We start from the raw sequence: 21,492 nt of genomic DNA on the forward strand, positions 1-21,492 counted from the left end.
CGCCGGCTGGCCCGTCCCCCGCTGGCAGCCGGGGGCGGAGCGGGGCCGCCGGCCCTCGCCGGGCCTCCCCGCAGCCACCGCCCGCCGGCTGGGGGGTCGCCGGCTGCCGAAGGGGAAGGCGGGCTGCTGGGGGCGAGGGCTTCTGGGGTTTTGCAGGGCAGGGGGGATCTTGCCTTAGACCCGGCCGAGAGCTAGGGGCGAGGCGAGGGGCGTCCACTCAGCGGGAGCTCAGCCGGCAGGCGGGCACGACCGGCAGCGGGGCAGGTGGGCCCTGCGCGGCGGGCTGCGGGGGGAGCGCGGCGCGGCGCTTGCGTCCGTGTTGGCAGAGACGCGCGCGGCGTAACTCGGTATCTGTGTAGGGAGACGGGAAAGAGCGAGCGGCCAACAAAAGGCTCGGCACCGGCCGGCTGGAAAGGCGAGGAACGGCCAAGAGGTGGGAGGCGGCCGGGGAAAGCGGGGCGGGGGCCGGCGGGGTCGCCAGTCGCGGCTTCAGGCTCTGGGCCCGGCAGGCCGCCTTCTTTTTGGCAATCGGTCCCTCCGTTGTGATAAATAACCCCTCTTCACAGGGCTTTGCTAGGCCTTTCAAAGGCAGCAAACCCTTGTTTTTTCAGTGAGCCCCACTCCGACAACAAGGTATTGCGGCCATGGCTAGCTGGAGTGGCAACCACTGAGCTCAAAGCAGCAAAGTCTGCTGCAGGATTTCATCCACTTCTTATTTATCCATTTGCCCAATTTTTATACACGATTTAAGTATTGACCTTTTTCATTTAAACTGCGTAGTTATAACCATGACCTACGGTCATAAGACACTAACATATTCAAGCCTCAAGATTTGGAGCACCAGTTGGTTGCCTGTAGGGGTTGAGAGGAATTCAGCCCAGCGTAACACACTGCATACTTTAAATGGTATTTTCTTTGCGTACAACACAAATTCTCTTAATTCTAGGTATTCAGGTATCTAGCCATAGCTTGGAGGCCAAATACCAAGATAGACTGGTCTTGGTTCTGGCCAGGCAACTCTTATATTTTTACCCTGTATCTGTTGGTAGCATATAGAATATATCCAAACTATTGTTTTTTACACTCACTGTAAAAAACAGGACTTTTGGACAGTGAGTATATCTACCCGGCATGTTCAGAAAAAGACATCAAAGTAGTCAGAGGGCAAATAGCTCTCCAAAGGCATACCGAATGGTATTACACTGTCAATAAACCCAGCTGAGAGGTCACGAAAGACAAACATACTCCAAGTCAAGTACAGTATTTAAAATCTACATGAACATCTATCTTCTAGGCAAAACAATGGGCTGACCATCCCCAAGACTGTTAAACAACTAGTACTGAACAATAATGGATGACTTTTATACAAAGTTTATTAAGATGTCCAGAAGAATAAATCTGAAAAACCATGTAGCAAATGGTAATTTTAATTCAAGAGTACAAGGCAACTTAAAAAAACTAGAGCATTTATATAGTTGACAAATGAAAATACAGTGACAATTACCATCCCTGAGCAACAGTGCATTTTAAATATCATAATAAACAAAGTTACTCAAATGTACCTGTGTATGCAAACAAAATTGTTTAAATTTGTTAAGAGATGAAGACAACTTGCCCTTCAAAGACGTGAAGTACAACTGGAAAACTCAAATATTACATTTAAACAAATCAAGCTGTTAACTTACTCTACAAGCTCCTTAACAGTAGGGCTAAATGTATTTTATTTTGGTTTGATCCTTTGTATTGCATACCAACAACTTTTTCCTTAATGAAACAGTAGCAGCTTAAGACAATGTCTATCTTTTCATTACTAAACATTTCATGTACTGTGTATTCAGCAATGGTGTGAATTTGAAAGTCAGAACGAAGAACACAGTCTCCACTAACAGTTCAGACTTCACACAACAGTCACATAGTGTAAATTGGAACAAGTTTCAATACCCACCTTCTACATCCTCCTTTCTTCTAATAGATGTGGGTGTGAAAATATTTAACACAAGGATATATATATATATAAAATGGTCTAGCAACCAGATGGTGCCCAGGTTTCCAGATCCTTAAGTATCTTAGCCAAGGTGAACAGACAGACAGTGTTATTTTCTTTTCCCAACTCTGTATGACTAGTGCATTTAAGTTACTATCAGCCAAAGTCTTTATTGCTGAGAAAGAAAAATGGCAACGTCATTAACAGGCACTGCTAAGAATGAAAAGTTAATTTACAGAGGAAAAACATCCTTAATACTGAAAAATACATGGAAATACATTGAAAGAATTTACTTTGTGCTCTTAATTTCTTGTGTAATATTAATATTGTTCATTATATTGCTGGTTATTCACAGCTTGATCATCCATCTTTGGCTGTGGACAAACTGTATCAGCACAAGTAGAATCTATTTAATTCACTGATGGCACTAACAAATTAATTAGTATTAATAAATTAGTAACGATGTAAATGTCCACCAGCTTTCTAGGCCCTTACCCCAATCCATATCTTTTTTCAAACACTAGCAGATCTGAAGTCAAGAGATCAGATAATAAAATACTTCCTCCATGGTAACACACATGACAATTAGAAATTTAATAGATCAAGAAGTGTCTCCTGTGTCATCTACGAGTAAGTTTACAAGTACAAACACAGATTCCAGATAGCAGTATTTTAGCTGTCAATTCAAATGGAAAGAATATAGTATTAAAAACCCACATCACTTGAACTAAGTATCGATTACTTTCAAACCAAACAATCTGCTTTGAGCAGGAAGTTGGACTAGGTGACCTCTGGAGTCCCCAAATAGGATTTTGGACTATATAAGTGACTTTAAAGTGACTTTATTACACATCTGCTTAATATTGAAATATGAATAGAAGCTTCACAAAGCAGTGATGAAATGGTTTACAGTACTAAGAGAGGTAAAACCTATCTATATTTAATCTTTCAATTATTCACTAATCAGTTGCTTTTTCCCAGCCACTGGCTGAACCACGGTTATGTCCATTTGATTTCTAAATCAGGTAGTCTAAGAATTACAGCATCAGTTAGAGCAAAAAAGCACTATTAAGAAATAATGAAAGTACTGGAATGTAACAAAAGTGACATCCACTTTGCAGGATAACAGTTAATTGAGTCCTTCACATGAAGCTGAAAGAAAAGAAGAAACAAATCTAACTTTAACAAAAATGCTGTAAGGTTGTATAGGTGCACAAGCTCTATCTTACACTAATTCGATACTGATTAGTTAATGATCTTGCATCACCAAGTAATAATTTGGCCCTAATTATTAGGCCACTAATTATTTGGCCTAATACAGAACTAATAAATTCTGTATAGCAGAATTTATTTGGCTCTTCATACAGAAAACCACAACGTTTTCGTAAGGTTCAGCTGTTCAAGATATCTGTAATTCACTTGTACTTCTGAAGTACAAATTAACACAGAATGGTTCTTTTGTCTGTTGATACGATCAGCTCTAACACTCAAATTCATCCTTTCCCCACATCCTTACAGTGTTCAGACAGAACATAGCTCACTACAGAAAGAACAAACACAATCTGAAGAAGTTCGCATTAACCAGTGTGACTGAAGCTCCCATAATACAGTAAAGAGGTTCTGAAATAAGTATTGTATTTTTCCAAAGTCTATAGGTGTTGTCTGACTATGACCTAAGTTAATTACCTCCCTTAAAAATCAGGTTTCTTGATAACTAGAAAATAGGGGGGAAAATGCAACACTAGTTTCAGTTTGTTTATGCAAAGAAAAGCTGTGTTTCACTGCCCCAGCCATTAAATATTTTTTGCCTACAACTCTGGCACTACAAGAGGCTACACTCAAAATCCAGCACTGTCTCATTGTTCTTGCTGCACTCTGAAAAACACTGGGGGACTTCCTCACCGGAAAGGATTTGTGATGGCACACAAAAGCAAACAGGCTTCCCCACATTCCCTTGAGAAGTACAGCAAACAAGACCTGCTGGAGTGCTTCACTGGATGATGGAGACACCTGTGATACAAGGGACATCCCTTAACCTATTTACTGAAAGGTCTTTGATGTTCTTCCTTAAGCTTTTTCAATTTCACAGGATTCATTTTAATAGTATTCCCTAAGAAAAGATGTGAGAACCCCTTTTCAACGTGGCAGTTATTGACAATGAGTTTTTCAAGTCAACAAAATATCTGGTTTTGCCTTTGAAAGGTTGTTTTTTAGGAAGAACAAAGAACTTCTGGTATCTGGCAGTTTTCCATATAGCAGGTTGATCTGGACTGTTCATCACAGAAAATGAAAACACCATACTTAAAGACAAAGATAAAACAAAGAATTTGAATTTTAAAAAAAAATAGATCAGAGAGTTGCATATGGATGTTAATAGCTTCTTCCCTTTACTATCAGGTCAAGCAACTTCACTAAGAAGTTTTCCCAGTCTGGGTAAAAGCTGCAGGTATTTGGCTTGTACTCCCCAAAACCATCCATTCTCATTAATCGCTTCTTTCGACTGTCTAGAACAGAATCTCAGAGAAGAGAAAAAGGATGTTCTTCCCTTTAGGATACTTGCATGTTCTCCGGTTACTCTATATGCCACAAAACGTCAATGTTCTAAAAGCAGACACAAAACATACAGAAGGAATCCTTAAATGGTCTTACAATACTTTTATCTAACAAAGCAGTTCATGCAACAAGATAAATATTGTTATGTGTTTATACAATTCAATTATTTACCTGAAGGACTTATCCCAGGAGTGACACAAGCATCACAACACCCATAAACTGAATGAAGAGCAATAAAGGTGTCATAAATGACCAGACAGGCCACAAGGCAATGTTGAAACTGGGAATAAAAGCAGGACGTTTTTGGTAAGTTCAATTGCCATACTGCGGAAATACCAGCCACACAAAGAAAACATGGTACAAGAGGAAATGAGATTTTAATTACTCAACCTGGAAAAATACTTTTTTCTTTACAACTTGAGAGAAAACAAAACAAAAAGACCCCAGCACCCACTTATTAAATTGATAGTGTAGTTTAGACAACTCATCCTAGTTCAGTAGCTGCTGCAGATTTTACACTGAGCAAGTCCAGTCACTCCCATCAAGGGTAAAGATACCTTTTACTTTCAGAATCTATATATGAAGCACCTGAAAATTAATTACTCTTGATTTCTCCATAGGCATATGTGGCAACTGCGAAAAGCCTTAGTTTGTACTTCTAGCCAAGCAGATTTGAGTTAACTGAAGAGAAAGGGGGAAAACCAACTTATTTTACAACTGAATTACAAGGATTATAGATTTGACTAATTGTAAACTATGGGGAACCTTTATCTTCTTCAGTCTTGCTTTTTTCCCCCCAGCACTGCAACAAAACTGACTGACTTAACGTTATTCAGATACAACATCTAATTAAAGAGAGAACCTGCTTTCTTGCAGAGAGCAGTCACACAAACGTATATAATTTTTTTCATTCACATGCACATTTGCTCAATTCTGACTCCTATAATCTCATAAATAAAGTAGCCCTTACTAAAAGTCCCATTCTTTGACAAGATATAAACACTTAAAGCTCATATAACAATAGTTAGAAGTATAAATTTCAGTATATGTTTGCTATTTATAGATTGTTCGATAATGAACTCTGTATTGGAAACTGATCAGGCATACTTTTTCCTCAGCTAGAGAATACACCTTTGTCTTAATTCATAAACCTCACAAATAGTTGTCAGAGGTGAGCAATTTTCACTGACAAAACTAAGGACTTCTGTTTTTCCATAAATTATCAAGACAGAAAAGATCCAGTACATCCACAAGTACAGTTAACGTAACAGTTTCAACAGTTGCAACTCTTTGTTTTGTGGATGAATGTTGAAAGTGGAAGAAACTGGTATTGTCACCAATACGCTTACTGGAATGAGAGAAATTAATACTTTTTATAAAATGAGCCCATTAACACAGTTAGACTTGCACAAATTTAGCAGATGTTTGTACACAGTGTTCGAACTTACCAAATTGCTGCTGCAATAAAGGTAGCTGTTGTGATAGGTATCAGTGCTGGATACTGTGCATCGTAGTCCTCAATTCCACAGTACCACTCAAGGTATAGTATGCAGTAAAAGGCAACAGATAAACATGCAGCCAATAAACAACTGCCAGAGGCAAACCACCAACTGCAGGGAGAAAGCATGTTAAGCACAGTCATATTGCAGTTCACACATTAATCTTAATTCTAGTCTAGAGACAGGACAGTATGTGTTAATTATGTAGATCAGCCTAGAGATCCTATTGGGTTTTTTCTCAAATTTCTTTTACAAAACACTTTTGCCTTTCTAAAGCTGTCTAATATACATAACTACTTGAGTTTAATTTTGCAATGCATCGTTCCTGTCATTTATTTTTCCCTCAAATATTTTGAAAATGCAATGCAACAGACCTTGTTGGTGATCTGCTATACTACCACACCAAAAATACTTTGTCAGTTATGGAATAAAATAGGTCTCACTGCAACTATGCTTCTCATTATAATTTAGACTACTGATTTTTGTGCAACAGAAGTGTTGCAGAAAGCTTTAATAAGGTTTCAAGTTTATGAAATCTCAAATTTAACCGACAAGAAGCATGAAGATTTTTCTTCATAGCAGCTGAAGAAAATCATAGAGAAATGCAGGATTTCAAACTCAGAATCAAGAAAACACAGGGTATGTGGTTATTTAGGAAGATGCACTTTTGAGCCTCTTTGAGGACACACTTCAAGAGTAAGATGGGAAAGACAACTTGGGAGGAAGGTGCACTTTGATGAACTCTTAATGTGTAGTTAGCAAATAAAATTTTTAAAAAGTTAATTCTTATTACCATAGTTTTGATTACAAAATTACAAAAGGTAATCATGGACCTCCTATTCAGGTAACGTTTGCTCTGGTATGGTACAGCAAACATCATATGCTATCTTGGTACCTCAGTACTACCAATTAAGAAATCTGCCTTAAGAAAGCAGTTGCCATAGTCTACCTAAACAAGCAATACAGGAAGATTGGATCCTGCAGGGAGCAGAAGGGGCCACCCAAAACTTTGGTCACGTCCTGGAGTCACTAGTTTGTAGCCACAGCCAACTGGATGTAGGGTATATCTAGACCACCCTAGAAGAGCAGCTCCAGAAAACCTCACAGCACAGAGCGAGGCCTTGTTCAGCTTCCACATACTGATACAATAGTGACAATGAGAGTGAGAGAGTTTTAAGAGCACTTCCAGGTGAAGCTATCTAAAATTATTTAACACCCATCAATCCCACTGAAAATAATTTAATGGAAAACAAATACAATAGAAATTACTTCTTAGAATAATCTTTCACTGATGTACTCAAATAAGTCAGAGAACTACAGAAATGAACTTCATTTTGACATTTATAGATTAATTTAATCTTTTTTGATTAAAAATAAAATCAAACCCCCAACATTTTCAACAAAACAGGCAGCAATTTCTTGTAGTCAAGTGTAAACTTGAAGGTGCATTATTAAAACATCCTGCTACTAGAACAAATTTTGCATGTACACAGATGGCTCAGTAGAGCCTAAAGAAACAAAACAATTATAGAAAAATTTTAAGTATTGTATTTACTTAAAAATTAGTTTAATAATAATGACTTAGGTGGTCATCTGGTCCAATCTCCCTGGTCCAATCTCCCTGTTCAGGCAGGGTCTCACCTAGAGCTGGTTGCCCAGGACTGTATCCAGATGGCTTTTGCATATCTCCAAGGATGGAGATTCCACAACCTCCCTTAGGCAACCTGTGCCACTGCTCCATCACTCTCACAGTAAAAAAGCTTTTTCTGATGTTCAGAGGGACATTTCTGTGTTTCAGTTTGTACCCATTGCCTCTGGTCCTGTCACTGGGCACCACTGAAAAAAGGCTGTCTCTGTCTTCTATGCGCCCTCCCTTCATGTGTTTATATACATTGATAAGATCCCCCTGAGCCTTTTCTTTTTCAGGCTGAACAGTCCCAGTTTGCTCTATTCCTGTTGGAGATCTTCTTTATCCAAGATTTAAAACACAGTGTTCAGATGTAGATTGTAAGATGAAAACACAACTTTCTTCGTAAGAAAAGGTACCTTACCTATCTGCTTGAATAGTTTCTTTAACAGTTTTAAAAAAGTCAAAGTAGTATGTCACAGCGATTGATGCCAAAATCCAGAATGCAGAATGAATATTCAGTCTGGTAAGAGGCTTCCTCTTCTTCTCTACAGCTGTAGACTCTTCTGTAAATAAGAACATAATTATAGCTCTAAAGCCAGTCATTAAATGGAATATGATTATAGTTACGCAAAACATGATGCTTTATCCTTTTAATTCATTTATCTTTGGAGAGTATTATACTCAGTATAATACACTTTGTATTACAGAGGAATTATTCTAAATAGCTCCACACGTTTCCCAAAATAAAATAGACTAAGCAAGGTACCCTTTGGTAAAGAAATAAAGCAGTAAAAATCAGGACATACTGCATACCCTTTTAGGAAATTAACAGCTGACTAGATTTTGTAAGGGTTATTTAACTAATTGAAGGCCTCATGGTATTATTAAAGCATTTTAATTAAACTAGCATAAAGTTTGGTTAGTATTTCCAATTACTAATTTATTCGTGTCCTTTTTTGTTCATTTTAATATTTGCAGACCAATTTCGGGCATAAATAATTCTCTTGTACTCAAGTGCAGTTACTTCACAAGAGATTTTCAACTTCAGTTTCAGGAGCTAGCTTGATTCACGCTGCACACCTTCAGCAGGTAAACTAAAACTATCATGCAGAAAAGTATCTTTCCCTCATCACCACATACTGTTTTAGAAAAAGCAAGACAAGAGCAAGCAGATTAGAGAGTGTATTTTTGTGCATGACAGTAATCAGCTAACACACCCGATGCTTAAACACACTGTCCAAAATGGTGTCAAAGGTGCCATTGATGTTTCATACTTTGAACTTTATCAGTACTAGTTATTGCTGGCCTGTGTGCCTCCAGCAGTGTAATGTATGCTGGCTGCTCCACATGGCATTAGCCCCAGCTGAGTGTACTAACAGGCATTTTTATTTTTTATTTCCTAGATTCTGCCTCACCTACTACAGCTTCGGTCTGGAACATTTACGCACTTCATCCCTACCAAGAAATCCGCGGTTGCAAGTCTTTTACACAACTCACGTCTCCCTTCTCACATCCAGCTCGCTGTTAGGACCAGACACCCGAAGGAAGAGGAGCTGGCTGCAAGCACGCCGTATCCGACCGGCGGGGCAACGCGCCCGTTCACCCGAGGAGCTCCCTCACCCCTGCCCTCAGCAGGGTCCATCCTCTTTCCCCACTCCCCCCCCTACGCTGTGGCAGACGCCGCTCTGTCACCGCTCCCCACCCGGGCATTTCTGTCACGGCGCCCGCCCACCGGAGCCCGGCTCTGGTCCCCTCCCGCCGGGGTCTCCGCGCCCCCCGCACCACCCACCGGCCGGCCCACCGCCCCCGAAAGGCGGCTGCGGCAGCAACGGATCGCAGGGCTCTGCCCCTCGCCGCAAAGGGCGCCTGAGCCTCGGGTGCAGGTCCCCGCCGCTGGCGCCGGCCTCCATCTTGGGCCGCTCCGGCAGTGACGCCAGGGCGGGGGCGGGAAGAGCGGCGGCCGTTGCGGCCGTTACGGCCGTTGGCGTGAGGGGCGGCCGCCCTGTGTGTAGGAGCAGAGCGCGCGGACTGAGCGGCAGTAGCTACCGGCGGGGTTCCCAGCCGCTGTAGCCGGTCCTAGCCTTGCCAAGCCCGTGGTGGTCGTGAAGCAAGCCTGAGCCGCTGCTGCCCGCGGCGGTGCTCGGGTGCCGGGGCGGGAGCGCAGGGCAGAGCGCTGCGCGCCTCTGAAGCACGGCTGTGGCGAGTGATGGCCCGGGTGATGGCCCCGTAACGTATTGTAAATCAACAGCACCCATCATAAATCGCACTAATCCCCATTGAAAATAGTGAACACTGTGATGCAAATCCCGAGTGCCGGAGCGAGGACTGTTTTGTCAAAATCATTAAGAAAAATAGGGGGAAAACTGGGTGCATACAAATATTTTGCTCATCACGTTTTGGAAACCAGATGCTCTTGAGGAGAGATGTTGGGAAAATCTCAATTTTCGTGACACAGAGCAGTGGATTAGATGAATCAGGAGTCAAATACAGAGCTTTCAGGGGTTGCAAGAACCACAGGAATCACCGGATACTGCAACTCGTAACTGAAAATAATAACCATATTTACAAGACAAACTCGATAAAAGTTAAATTAATAAAATGGTAAAATGGATTGTTTCAGTTCTGTAGCTGAATTCTTCTGCGTAAGTAGGTACAAAGTCACAACAGCATGTTTCTGCAAACAAAACCTTGAAACTTAGTAGATTACTGTCGCTTTCTTGTTTATTCACATGGACAAACTCAAAACTACTAAATTATAGCGACAGATTAATCTTAAGTCTGGTTGTTATAAGAATACTTTGAATATATATACTGTATCTTTTGGAGTGTGTTCATTGAATAAATAACATGGCTTTTAAAATGGAAAATTGTTTCTAATACTAATGATTTATTAAGCTAATTAGGTTATATATGTGGTACAAATCCTGTGCCTCCTTACGCAAAATCATGTGTGGCATAATGTTCCTACTACTAAGGCAAAAATCCCCCTGACTACAGAATGGAAGTACCTGTCTGATAAGGCACTTGTTATGGATAGCTTTTCTTTGTGGTGTACTTAAATGCAGAAATATTCAATAAAAGTTCAGATTGTTATAAGGTAGATGGAAGAAAAAAAATAATTTCAGTACGTGGGTTTTACTTACCAAAATCAAGTTGCTAGTCCTTCTAGCTGTACGTAGGTTAAAGTTCAAATAACAAATGTTTAATAACCTAATTATACCTCTCCTTCTAGAAGGCAAACTATTTTGCATGAGAACAGTGAGTATGAGAAATATGTCAAATTTTCACTTACCATGTGCATTCTTTGCATATTGTGTGGCATTTATCAATGTAAAAGCCTTGCAGATACCTCCTCTGTAGTTTCATGTTCAGAAAACTGAAAAAGCAAAAAGAATGTAGGCTGTGGATAAATAATTATGTATTTTATCAGTAAACCTTAAAAAATGTCAGGCCATCCTCAGGGTAGAAACTAACTGGTAGAAACTAATTAGGGTACAAGCTAGACTTGCTCTGGCCTGCACTGTTTTTAAGCCATTCTAAACCTGCTGGGTAACTAAATGACCTTATCAAATGCCCTCTGAAATGGGTGGAAAAAAATGGGATAAGTATTAATAAAATACTAGATCTTCTGCATATATAACCTAACTCATACAGTGTTATAGCAGGTTTAACTCAGTAGACTTACATCAGTTTAACTAGTGTAATGATAAAAGAACATAAGACTAATTTTTTTCAACATATTTAATTATCACAACTTCTTTTTAAAAGTAATGGAGAATTTGACTTAAATCTGTGCATTCTACAGGGAGAAGAAAAATAGCACTGGCTCTTCATTTGTCATGTAACCTGATACATAGATACCCTGTGGTGTATAATCTACATAGAGATGTTATCTTTTCAGCAAAGGGGCTGCTAACAGTAATTTCTCAGGAAAAAAATGGCTATATTTTCCTAAATATCCTATCATCTGTTTTATAGATGAGTGAGATTCTAGGGATAGGGAAAGCTTTATTACTATGCATTGAGTTTTGAGTAAATTCAGCCTAAAAGATAAAAGAATTGAACAATTTTTTAATTATTTTTTTACTCTGCAGAGAGACGAGCCTTCATTTACATCCAAATTTCATGTCAGCCATGTCATACTGAGTAGAAATAGTTTTCCCAGCCTTAGAACATATCTCACATGAGGGCCACACACATCATAGTCCTTAGTTACTACAGTGATTAATTTTATTTAGTTCAGTTGAATATTTTGAAGTTAACAGCTCCTGGGAGCCACTGAGCTCTGCTTTCTTAGCAAAGAAATAGCGGTTTCTTTGTTTTATTTCCTTTGAGTGAAATGATTACTTCAGCCTTCTCTTGCATGCTAGCAAGTCAAATAAGAAACAAAGGGAATCTTCATGTACCTTCTTTGCAAAAACTATTCATAGGAAATATCTGATTTAAACATAGGAAATAAATATGTATACTTGAAAAGGTTAAGATCTATTAGTGTTGTTAAACTGAAGACTCCTGTTTACCTACAGAGTAGCTGTTGTGTAAAGAGCTGAAATAAGAGCTTCCCTTCCCTGACTCACTATTGACCTTAACCAAGACCGCTCATGTTCAGTGTTTGTAGAGCCGAGATGTTTTCTGTGATCTTTTCACGGAGCTTCTCTGATTCAGAAATTATTAATTTGTTAAAGAGTAGATAGCAATCAGGAGCTGAACTGAGACTGTTACAAAATTAACAAAGCATCTAAACAATGGGTCTTTTAGGGATAATTAATTCTTGCAAGTTAAAGAATCCCTGCAGAAATGTTAGTAAGTATTTTAAAATGTGGTGCTTGATGTGATAAATTTAGTTAACAATCTGTGAAAGGAATCTGTGAATTTGAAGATCCTGTGAAGGAAATGTACAAAGGGTTGAGTTTGCAGCGATTTTTTTGTTGTTAACTGTATTCCTGGTCTCTCGCATAATGTGAATTCTTCCGACATTTTTGGAAACTGACTTCAACACCTTCGCATTGTTTCCTTTTAAATAGAAAAGAATGTTGTGTAAGTTGTTTGAATGTTTTTCAATATGCAGGTTTTTCAGTTGTAAGTCAAAGCTGAATTTTGCAATCTAGTTGGATATTTTGAAAGTCATTTTCTTGTTGCTTGCTGAGTATTTGCTATTTACTGATTCATTGGTTTTTATGTTGATTTACAGATAACTCTTAATGACACACACAGGTGGTAGCTTTTTGTGTTCCTACATATAAATTTTAGAATTAGACTCTGCAGTTAAATTCTCACTTGTAGAAAGTCATATTAGTTTTCCAGTATTCTAGCAAATATTTGTAACTTTTTCCCCATTACAGAAGTCAATAGCTAAATGAGCCCAAATGTTACCTGTTCACAGAAGACCTAACTGGCATTTTCTTAATTTCTTATCTAAGTAGGGCTGGCTTCTCTCTCCATATGTTCATTTCTAGCTGAAGTAGGCTGGATACAGTGTAAGCGTACTCTTCATTTTGAGGAATATATTTTGAGAGATTCTCAATCCTTTCTGAACATTGTTCTTGGAGTAAAGCATCACAGGTCTTCTCTTACAGTGAGTGAAAAACTAAATACATTGTCTAATCATCCAGGAAAGAAAAAAACCCTTCCAATAGTAACACAGTTCTCTTGCTTTCATCTAGCATTCTTTTAATTATTTTAAATTCAGTACAATGGAAAAAATCAGCAAAGGACTTAAAAGCACTTGGTATGAATAACTTAATTCAGACCTGAAAAACAACTAATTGACTCTGAATGTGGTACATATACAAACTATTGAACTCAAGTTGAATTCTCATGCGAGTATTAAGTTACAGTGCAGCCCTGAATTGACCCTTTAGGAAGGAAACAATACATATAATAGTGTGTTTGATACCAAGAATGCAGTATATATAAGCATGCAAGCATGAAGAAAAAGAAAACAGAAAAGATAAAGGCAGTTAAAAAGGAGAACAGAAGAAGAATGCACCACATAATGCCATCTGATTTATCTAGGTATGTTATTCTTCAGCTTGAATGTTGTCTGCAAATTACAAAAAAGTAGTTGGTCCAGAACATTACTCTGAAGTATCTATTTGATGGAAGACCATTTTAACACCTCAGTTGTCCCGATTAAAAATGTTAGGTAGCTTAAATGTTTGACTCTTGCCTTTTGCTATAATTGGCATTAACAATATAAAATGAGAAGACTGTTCATTCCAGCTTGGATCTTGAAATGTGTAAGCAAAACCCATGAAATAAATCTGGATAAACCATTCTCCTTGAAGTTGCTAAGTAAATCTTCCTACTCTTTCTCCTAAATAATTTATTGAGTTTAGTTTCACTTAACTATGTGTACTTTCTTAGAGAGTACAATGGCTCTCAAAATGTTTTCCTAAGACTACAGTTTAATGATAGAAAGCATTTGGCAGCAATACTCCAGCTATAATTGTTCTTGACTACTCAATCCCCACTAGTGGTATATAATACCTCTCACTCTGAGGATTTGATCTGGTTTTAAAAGCCTGCAAAAACGCAGGGGGTGGCGGAGAGGCAAAAACAAATGGCCAGATGTGGGAGAGTGGGAAAGGGAACACTTGGTAATTAGGGAAACTGATTTCCTCACTGAAGAAAAAGTTTGTGCAACCGTGCACCTGTAACATTATGACAAGAATATCATACTTAGGGCATGTAGGAACATCCTAAAGTTTTTTTGTGTTTTTTTTTTAATAATGAAGATCACAGATCTAATTCACACAGGAGAGACTATCAATTGTGGGAATGGGCATCCAAGTTTATTATTCATCGAACATTTGCTCTACAGGAGTATTGCTCCCTTTAGGCATGGCACTTTATTTCTGTATTGATAGGCATTAGCATTTTTTTAGGCTGTGTTAGCATATTAACAATGGTTTTGGAGATGGTCTAGTGTCCCCACGGCCTGTGATTTGACTGCTGTAATGAAACAGGGACAAAGCTTCTTGGGCATGTGGACCTCACTGTTACAAGACTGGAAAATACAGAGAATTTTCATAATGTGTTCAGCATAGGAACATCTCAGTGATGTGTATAGCGTGGAATTCAGCTCGTGCTGTTTGCCTGAAGAAATTATTCTGAGGAGTCCTGAAAAAAATAAACACAAAACAAAGCTCTTACACACTTCATTCAGGTTTATAAGCGGGTTTTCTTTACCATCGTCCTTCACAGTCCATTACCATTTATGTACCCTGTAGGGTCAATTTTTCATATATTTTGATCTAGTATTGTAATTGGACAACAGGAGTTAAGAGGGAACACTGACAGAGTGCTATACCATCAGAGAGAAAGATGTTTGCTGGTATGGAGACTAAATTCAGCAATACCTCACTTTGAAGTTTTAGCTGGAGGATGGTTGTGCAATTCCTGCTACTATTTTGGGTAATTTGCTTAACATGAACAGGTCTTTAAGAACATAAAACTAAGACGGAGTTCATATTTTTTCTTCTCATAGAGAACTTATCCAATGCTAACCTCTGAAACCACTTCAGTTCTGAAAGTTCACCAAAAAAGCTGAACTTTCAAAGGTAGAATAGGTGAGACAAAATTGTAGGAGCAAGAAGGGAAGAGGAAACATATTTCATGGTGTAAGACAAGGAAATTGTAGGAACAAAGAGTCCATAAAATGTCTTATAGTAAATGGTAGAATGGATATATGGGAAAAAAAATCAATAAAGCGCTCTAAGCATAAGAGATGTCTGTACAATTCAGTAAAAGGTTTTATACTGGCAATTGATTTAAAAGTGCAAGGCAGAAATGCAGGCACAAAGTATTGGCTTCAGTAAGTGAAGCACTTGCTTTAATGGTAAGAAAGAAAAGTCTAGGAGAAAATTCTGGTCCTGTATCACCCATGAAAAACATCAGCTTTTGTCATGTGTGGATACTATACAGTGTCAATACCTGTGTATTCCTCCTTGAATTCCTTTTCATCATCAAGATTCAAAGGCCAGCAGAAGGGCAGAAAATCAAATGTATAAAAGTGCACTTCATGCTTTGTATTTATACATTAATGTCTGGATTGTCAGAGTTCATTACATGGCTACTGCAGGGAACAGAACGAAGGAGTACAAATCACATGTTTGGAGCCATCTGCAATGAAGGCAAAATTCTAGTGTTATTTTTCAGTCAGTTTGTCACTTAAATGAGATGTAGTGACCTCAATACTTTCAGATCGATTTCATGCTGCCTGAGAGGAAGATCTCAGTATGTTTAAAAGCATCTTTTTTCTAATAAAACAAATATATGTGAGCTTGACTTTGCAGTCAGGCCTTGATTAGGATTTTGGTACCAATTTAGTAGTAATGCATTCCACCTAAAAGTTTGAGAATAGTAGTTTAATGAGTAGGCATATAGAGACACAATTTCTGTTCTTCTATTACTTTTAAGTAATTTCAGGAACTGTAAAACTACTTCTGTAGGAAGTCAGTTATTTCACTTCTGCTATGACTCACATAGGGGATTCAATAGCAAGGGCGGTTTCTATACAAAAGGTACACTGAGAAGGGTAAAACACAGTTTCTATTTGAAGACTGGACAATTCTTAGTCTTCTAGAATAAATTAAAGAAGGAGGGATAAATAAAAAAATAAAATGATGATATGTTTGAGAAAGGATTATGCCCTTTGATCACAGAATCATCAAATAGTTTGGGTTGGAAGGGACCTTTAAAGGTCACCTAGTCCAATCCTCCTGATCCGCAGTCTTGCAAAAAAAACCTCCAGTCTTAAGCAAAAATCTTGAAGGTTTTTCAGCCCTTACCCTGTGAGAACGTAAAAGCATGAGGATTCAGGTGCAAAAGGAATTGTGTCACAGAATCATTAAGGTTGGAAAAGACCTTTAAGATCATCAAATCCAACCATCAATGCAACACCACCATGCCCACTAAACCATGTCCTGAAGTGCCACGTTCACACACTTTTTGAATACTTCTAGTGATGGTGACTCCACCACCTCCCTGGGCAGCCTGTTCCAATGCTTGACCACTCTCTTGGTAAAGGAATTTTTCCTAATATCTAATCTAAACCTCCCCTGGCGCAACTTGAGGCCATTTCCTCTCGTCCTATCGCTGGTTACTTGGGAGAAGACACCAACACCCACCTCACCACAACCCCCTTTCAGGTAGTTGTAGGGAGTGATAAGGTCTCCCCTCAGCCTCCTCTTCTCCAGACTGAACAACCCCAGTTCCCTCAGCCGCTCCTCATAAGACTTGTTCTCTAGACCCTTCACCAGCTTCGTTGCCCTTCTCTGGACACGCTCCAGCACCTCAATATCCTTCTTGTAGCGAGGGGCCCAAAACTGAACACAGGATTCGAGGTGTGGCCTCACCAGTGCCGAGTACAGGGGCACAATCACTTCCCTACTCCTGCTGGCCACACTATTGCTGATACAGGCCAGGACGCTGTTGGCCTTCTTGGCCACCTGGGCACACTGCCGGCTCATGTTCACCCGCCTGTCAACCAGCACCCCCAGCTCCTTTTCTGCTGGGCAGCTCTCCAGCCACTCCTCCCCAAGCCTGTAGCGTTGCATGGGGTTAGCGTGACCAAAGTGGAGGACCCTGCACTTGGCCTTATTAAACCTCATACAGTTGACCTCAGCCCATCGATCCAGCCTGTCCAGATCCCTCTGCAGAGCCCTCCTACCTTCCAGCAGATCAACACTCCCACCCAACTTGGTGTCATCTGCAAACTTACTGAGGGAGCACTCGATCCCCTCATCCAGATCACCTATAAAGATATTGAACAAGACCGGCCCCAGAACCGAGCCCTGGGGAACACCGCTTGTGACCGGCCGCCAGCTGGATTTAATGCCGTTCACCACAACTCTCTGGGCAGCTGTCCAGCCAGTGCAAGGGCACAATCACAAGATTCTTAAGAATCTTAAGAATCTTATCTTAAGAAGTGCAAAGAAGAGTTACTGCTAAAACTTCCTCTAGTCCAAGTGAAATTTAGAATTCAATATAGAATAACACTTCCTGTAAAAGTACTAATGGTAAACATGATATGCTGCTTTTCTTGGCTGACAGAGCAGAAAAGAAACTTAGAGAAGTTATTCTTGTTTTTTCTTAGAAGCTGAATTGGGAGAAGAAAGGGATAAATGTTGACTATATTGACTGAGATATCTTGTAACGTGTGGATATAGCTCAATGTATAGAACAATATGCCTTTTTTTGCTTATCTCGCACAGAAAGTTTAATATTTGCTCTCTTATTTCCTTAGTAAGGGTGAGTGTTACAGCTTTAAAAGATTCCAAATGAAATCATTTATTTGGTCTCTGTATCCTGTGGTCATCAGCTATAAGCCACTACTCATGTCAGGGTCTGACTACATTGTACTGACGCAGTTGGATTATTGCACCAGGTGGGAGGATCGGTTTTCACTGGGAGAAGGAAGAATGAACTACTCTAATGCACCGGTACAGTGGAGTGCTGAGCACAACAAATAAGTAGCTGTCCTGTGAAGCTTTTTTTCTTTCGGTGATTAAACTCCCTGCTTAAATGCTTATGCTATCCCTGTCGAGAAAGCCACTAGCTTTAAACAAATTTCTAATTCACAATACTACTTCCTTCTCCCCTCTCCCACCCACAACCAAGACACTCTTTTGCCAAAACACTATTTTAGAAAGGAAAATTTTAGCAATAAGGCATATTTTATTATGGAGATAATGTTACGCTCTTTAAAAAATCAACAAAGCAAACATATTCTGGAACATTTCCTAATGCTATGTTACTATTATCCGATGGTTTCTTATCAATTTATTGTGACTGTTGACATTAGCAATGGCTGCTAAACATGTAATTTGTGGCAAATAAAAAAAATAAATTCTGCATGATTTTGTCAATTTGTGTTACATGCTAAATGAAGCTTTATACAAGCATTCTCTTGCACTAATTTTTCAGTACCTTGACCCACATTACAACAAAGAAATTTCTTGTGGTTACAGTACTGAGTGAATACTGTAAAACTGTAAATTGTTAACATTGATTTTATCTGTTTTCACATCTCAATTTGAAACAGAACAAGTGTAAAATATGTAGTTACAAAGTAAATATTTAATATTACAACTTTTTTTCATACTGTAACACTTAAATAGCCAGCTTTTGCTAGTAAAATTAGAACTCTACATTCTCATTTATTGAGATCTATCTGTAGAAACTACATTAAAATGTAATGGTATAATTCATTTAATTGATGGTATAATGGTATAAATTCATGCAACTAAACTAGGAAATGCACAAAAATAGAATTGACATTTGTGCTACCTTAGCTCCTCTTTTTAAGTTATGTGATTTTACAGTAGCTTTTCTGCCTCTGCAGAAGTTTGGAAGGGCTCCCTCTCTTTTCCACAGAATCTAGAGTAGCAGCTGCAAGACAGTAAAGTCCCTTTCTGAATATTACTGTTGGTTAATTGCAAATGAGAAAAACCCAACAAAAGGTGCATGGCCATCAGCCCCATGATTCTGCCGCACTGCAGAATCAGTATTAAGCAAGGCCCCCTTGTCCTGAAAGCACAGAAGATAGTGGGAAATGTGATGATGCGTTAAAAATAGCTGGTCTATAGAGACTGTCACTCTCCCGAGCTGTGAAAGATAACTTGCAACACTGCACAGTAAGATTTTTAAATGCATAGCATAAACAATCGAAAAAGGAAAAAAAGATGCCGTTGATGAGTTCATGACCATATCAAGAAAATAGCAGGCCTTTATTGAAAAAAGTGTGGGTAGTGCAGGCTGCCAACAGCGGTATGGCCAGTGGTGCTACTACGCAACGCGCCAGGCGGAACGCGCTTCTGCTGTCCCACTTGGGAACAGACCCGCGCTCAGAGATATGCTCCCACAGCCAGGCAGCTGGAAGCAGCTGGCTGACAGGAGCGCAGCCAGACAGCAGGAAGACGATCCTGGCACATGGGCATGGGACCGGCCCACAGTTTTGAAGCGTAGGATAGAGAGGTGAGATCCTAGCGTGAGGTAGGGAGAAGAGAATGGAAGCGTGGCTGCCACCACTGACTGCGCCCATAACTGCTGCTGTCATCACAAGAACTTAGGATAGCATCAGCAGAAGTTCAGCAAATGTAGCTTCTATACGTGTCAAACACACGTTGTGGTCAACAACAATGGAAGACAAAAAGAGAATGGCATAATCTGGGATGAATTCTAAACAACAAAAAAATTAAAACCTGTAACAAAACTATTTAGGATCTTAATGAAACAGTATTTGTTGTAAAATAAATACAGTGAGAAGTACTTAAGGGGGTCTTGTAAGATGGGGACAGCCTTTTAGTAGGGCCTGTTGCCGTAGGACAAGGGGTAATGGTTTTAAACTAAAAGAGTGCAGATTCAGACCAGATCTAAGGAAGGAATATTTCACAATGAGGCTGGTGAAACACGGGCACAGGTTGCCCAGAGAGGTGGTAGATGCCCCATCCTGGGAAACATTCAAGGTCAGGCTGGACAGGGCTTTGAGAAACTTGCTCTAGTTGAAGATGTCCCTGCTCATTGCAGGGGGGTAGGACTAGATGGCCTTTAAAGGTCCCTTCCAACCCAAACTATTCTATGACTCCATGATTCTATGTTGAAACAACTTCTCAAAGTTTCCCCATGTCTGTAAATAAATTTTATTCTATTTGTCTCCAAAGCCATTTTCATGAATTAACAACCAACACTTATTGAAGAGATCTTAAATTTACTAGGTATTTTTATTACAACTTATATAATAAACAAGACAAATATGTACTCAAAAAAACTGGACCCAGTGTATCAGAGAGTTAATTTTTTCATATTTATACTTTTAATATAGTCAGTATTTCTATAAATTCGGATATTTTAATTATGGAGTTTTAGAACAGTTTTATCTGCTTCAAATCACTATGCAATCTTCCAAAACACCATACTATCTACTGCAAGAAATTTTCATGGGCTTTCTACCACTGTTTTTAACAGACTACTTCATGGTAGGGAACTCCCTATCTGGAAGTATTTTGCATTTGATTAAAATCCTATACAACTGTCTCTTACCTATGTTTAAGATTTCTGGCCTGCCTAAATTGTTTTGGTGACTGCAATGTAACAGCCTCTTCAAATTTTGTATAATTTGTGGATTTATTATACAAAGTGGCAAGATTTATATATTTAAGGTGATGTTTTAAACTAATTTATTTAATCAGTCAATTTTTAGTCCATATGACCACTTATATTGAAGACAGTTGCCTTACTAATTAAAACATTCAGTAGCTATGCATATACAGGTAACTTGGTCTTTAGATTTTCACTGAATGTGCAATATTACATTCACAAACTTGACAGACACTTTAATTATGCATTTTACAACACAAAATTGACAGGTTATTAAAGCCTGCATATACTAGCTACAGTGCATAAAGGGGATATCAGTCATACCATTTTGAATTTTAGCATAACAAAATATTTTTTTATATTCCACAGTGGGTTTTGGAATATGAAAATCCTATTTGCTCTTATAATAGTTTCTGCAAAAAGCCACAAAACCTAGGTCCTGATAAAACATTTGATGCCTATAAATTACATCCATTACTGGAAGAATTTTAATACAGTAGGCTTGTAGCAAAAAATATACATTTTCCATAAAATCAAAAAATAAAGTATCTGAAAATGTTCTGTGATATATCTAGAAAAAGAGGAGGAATCCAGTCTTTAAAAGTTAAATTCTGCTCTCACACAATTTAAATTGAGACCAATCCATGAAATTCGTACAGCTGACAGAAGAATTTCACTCAGTTTGCAAGATTAAAATGCAAAGGTTATGAAAAGTATGCAAATTC

General features: G+C 39.0%; 1 protein-coding gene across 1 annotated transcript; it reads right to left on the reverse strand.

Annotated features, from left to right (window-relative positions):
* Positions 1-4,717: 4,717 nt before the first annotated feature.
* TMEM128 (transmembrane protein 128) lies at positions 4,718-9,576 on the reverse strand (the record flags this gene model as incomplete). Its single annotated transcript, XM_081999137.1, has 4 exons — positions 4,718-4,817; positions 5,986-6,147; positions 8,088-8,229; positions 9,456-9,576. 4 exons carry the CDS (start codon positions 9,574-9,576, stop codon positions 4,718-4,720), a joined length of 525 nt encoding a protein of 174 aa, XP_081855263.1.
* Between the last annotated feature and the right edge of the window lie 11,916 nt (positions 9,577-21,492).

Source organism: Phaethon aethereus (assembly GCF_964289735.1).
Source record: "Phaethon aethereus genome assembly, chromosome: 4".
NCBI lineage: Eukaryota > Metazoa > Chordata > Aves > Phaethontiformes > Phaethontidae > Phaethon > Phaethon aethereus.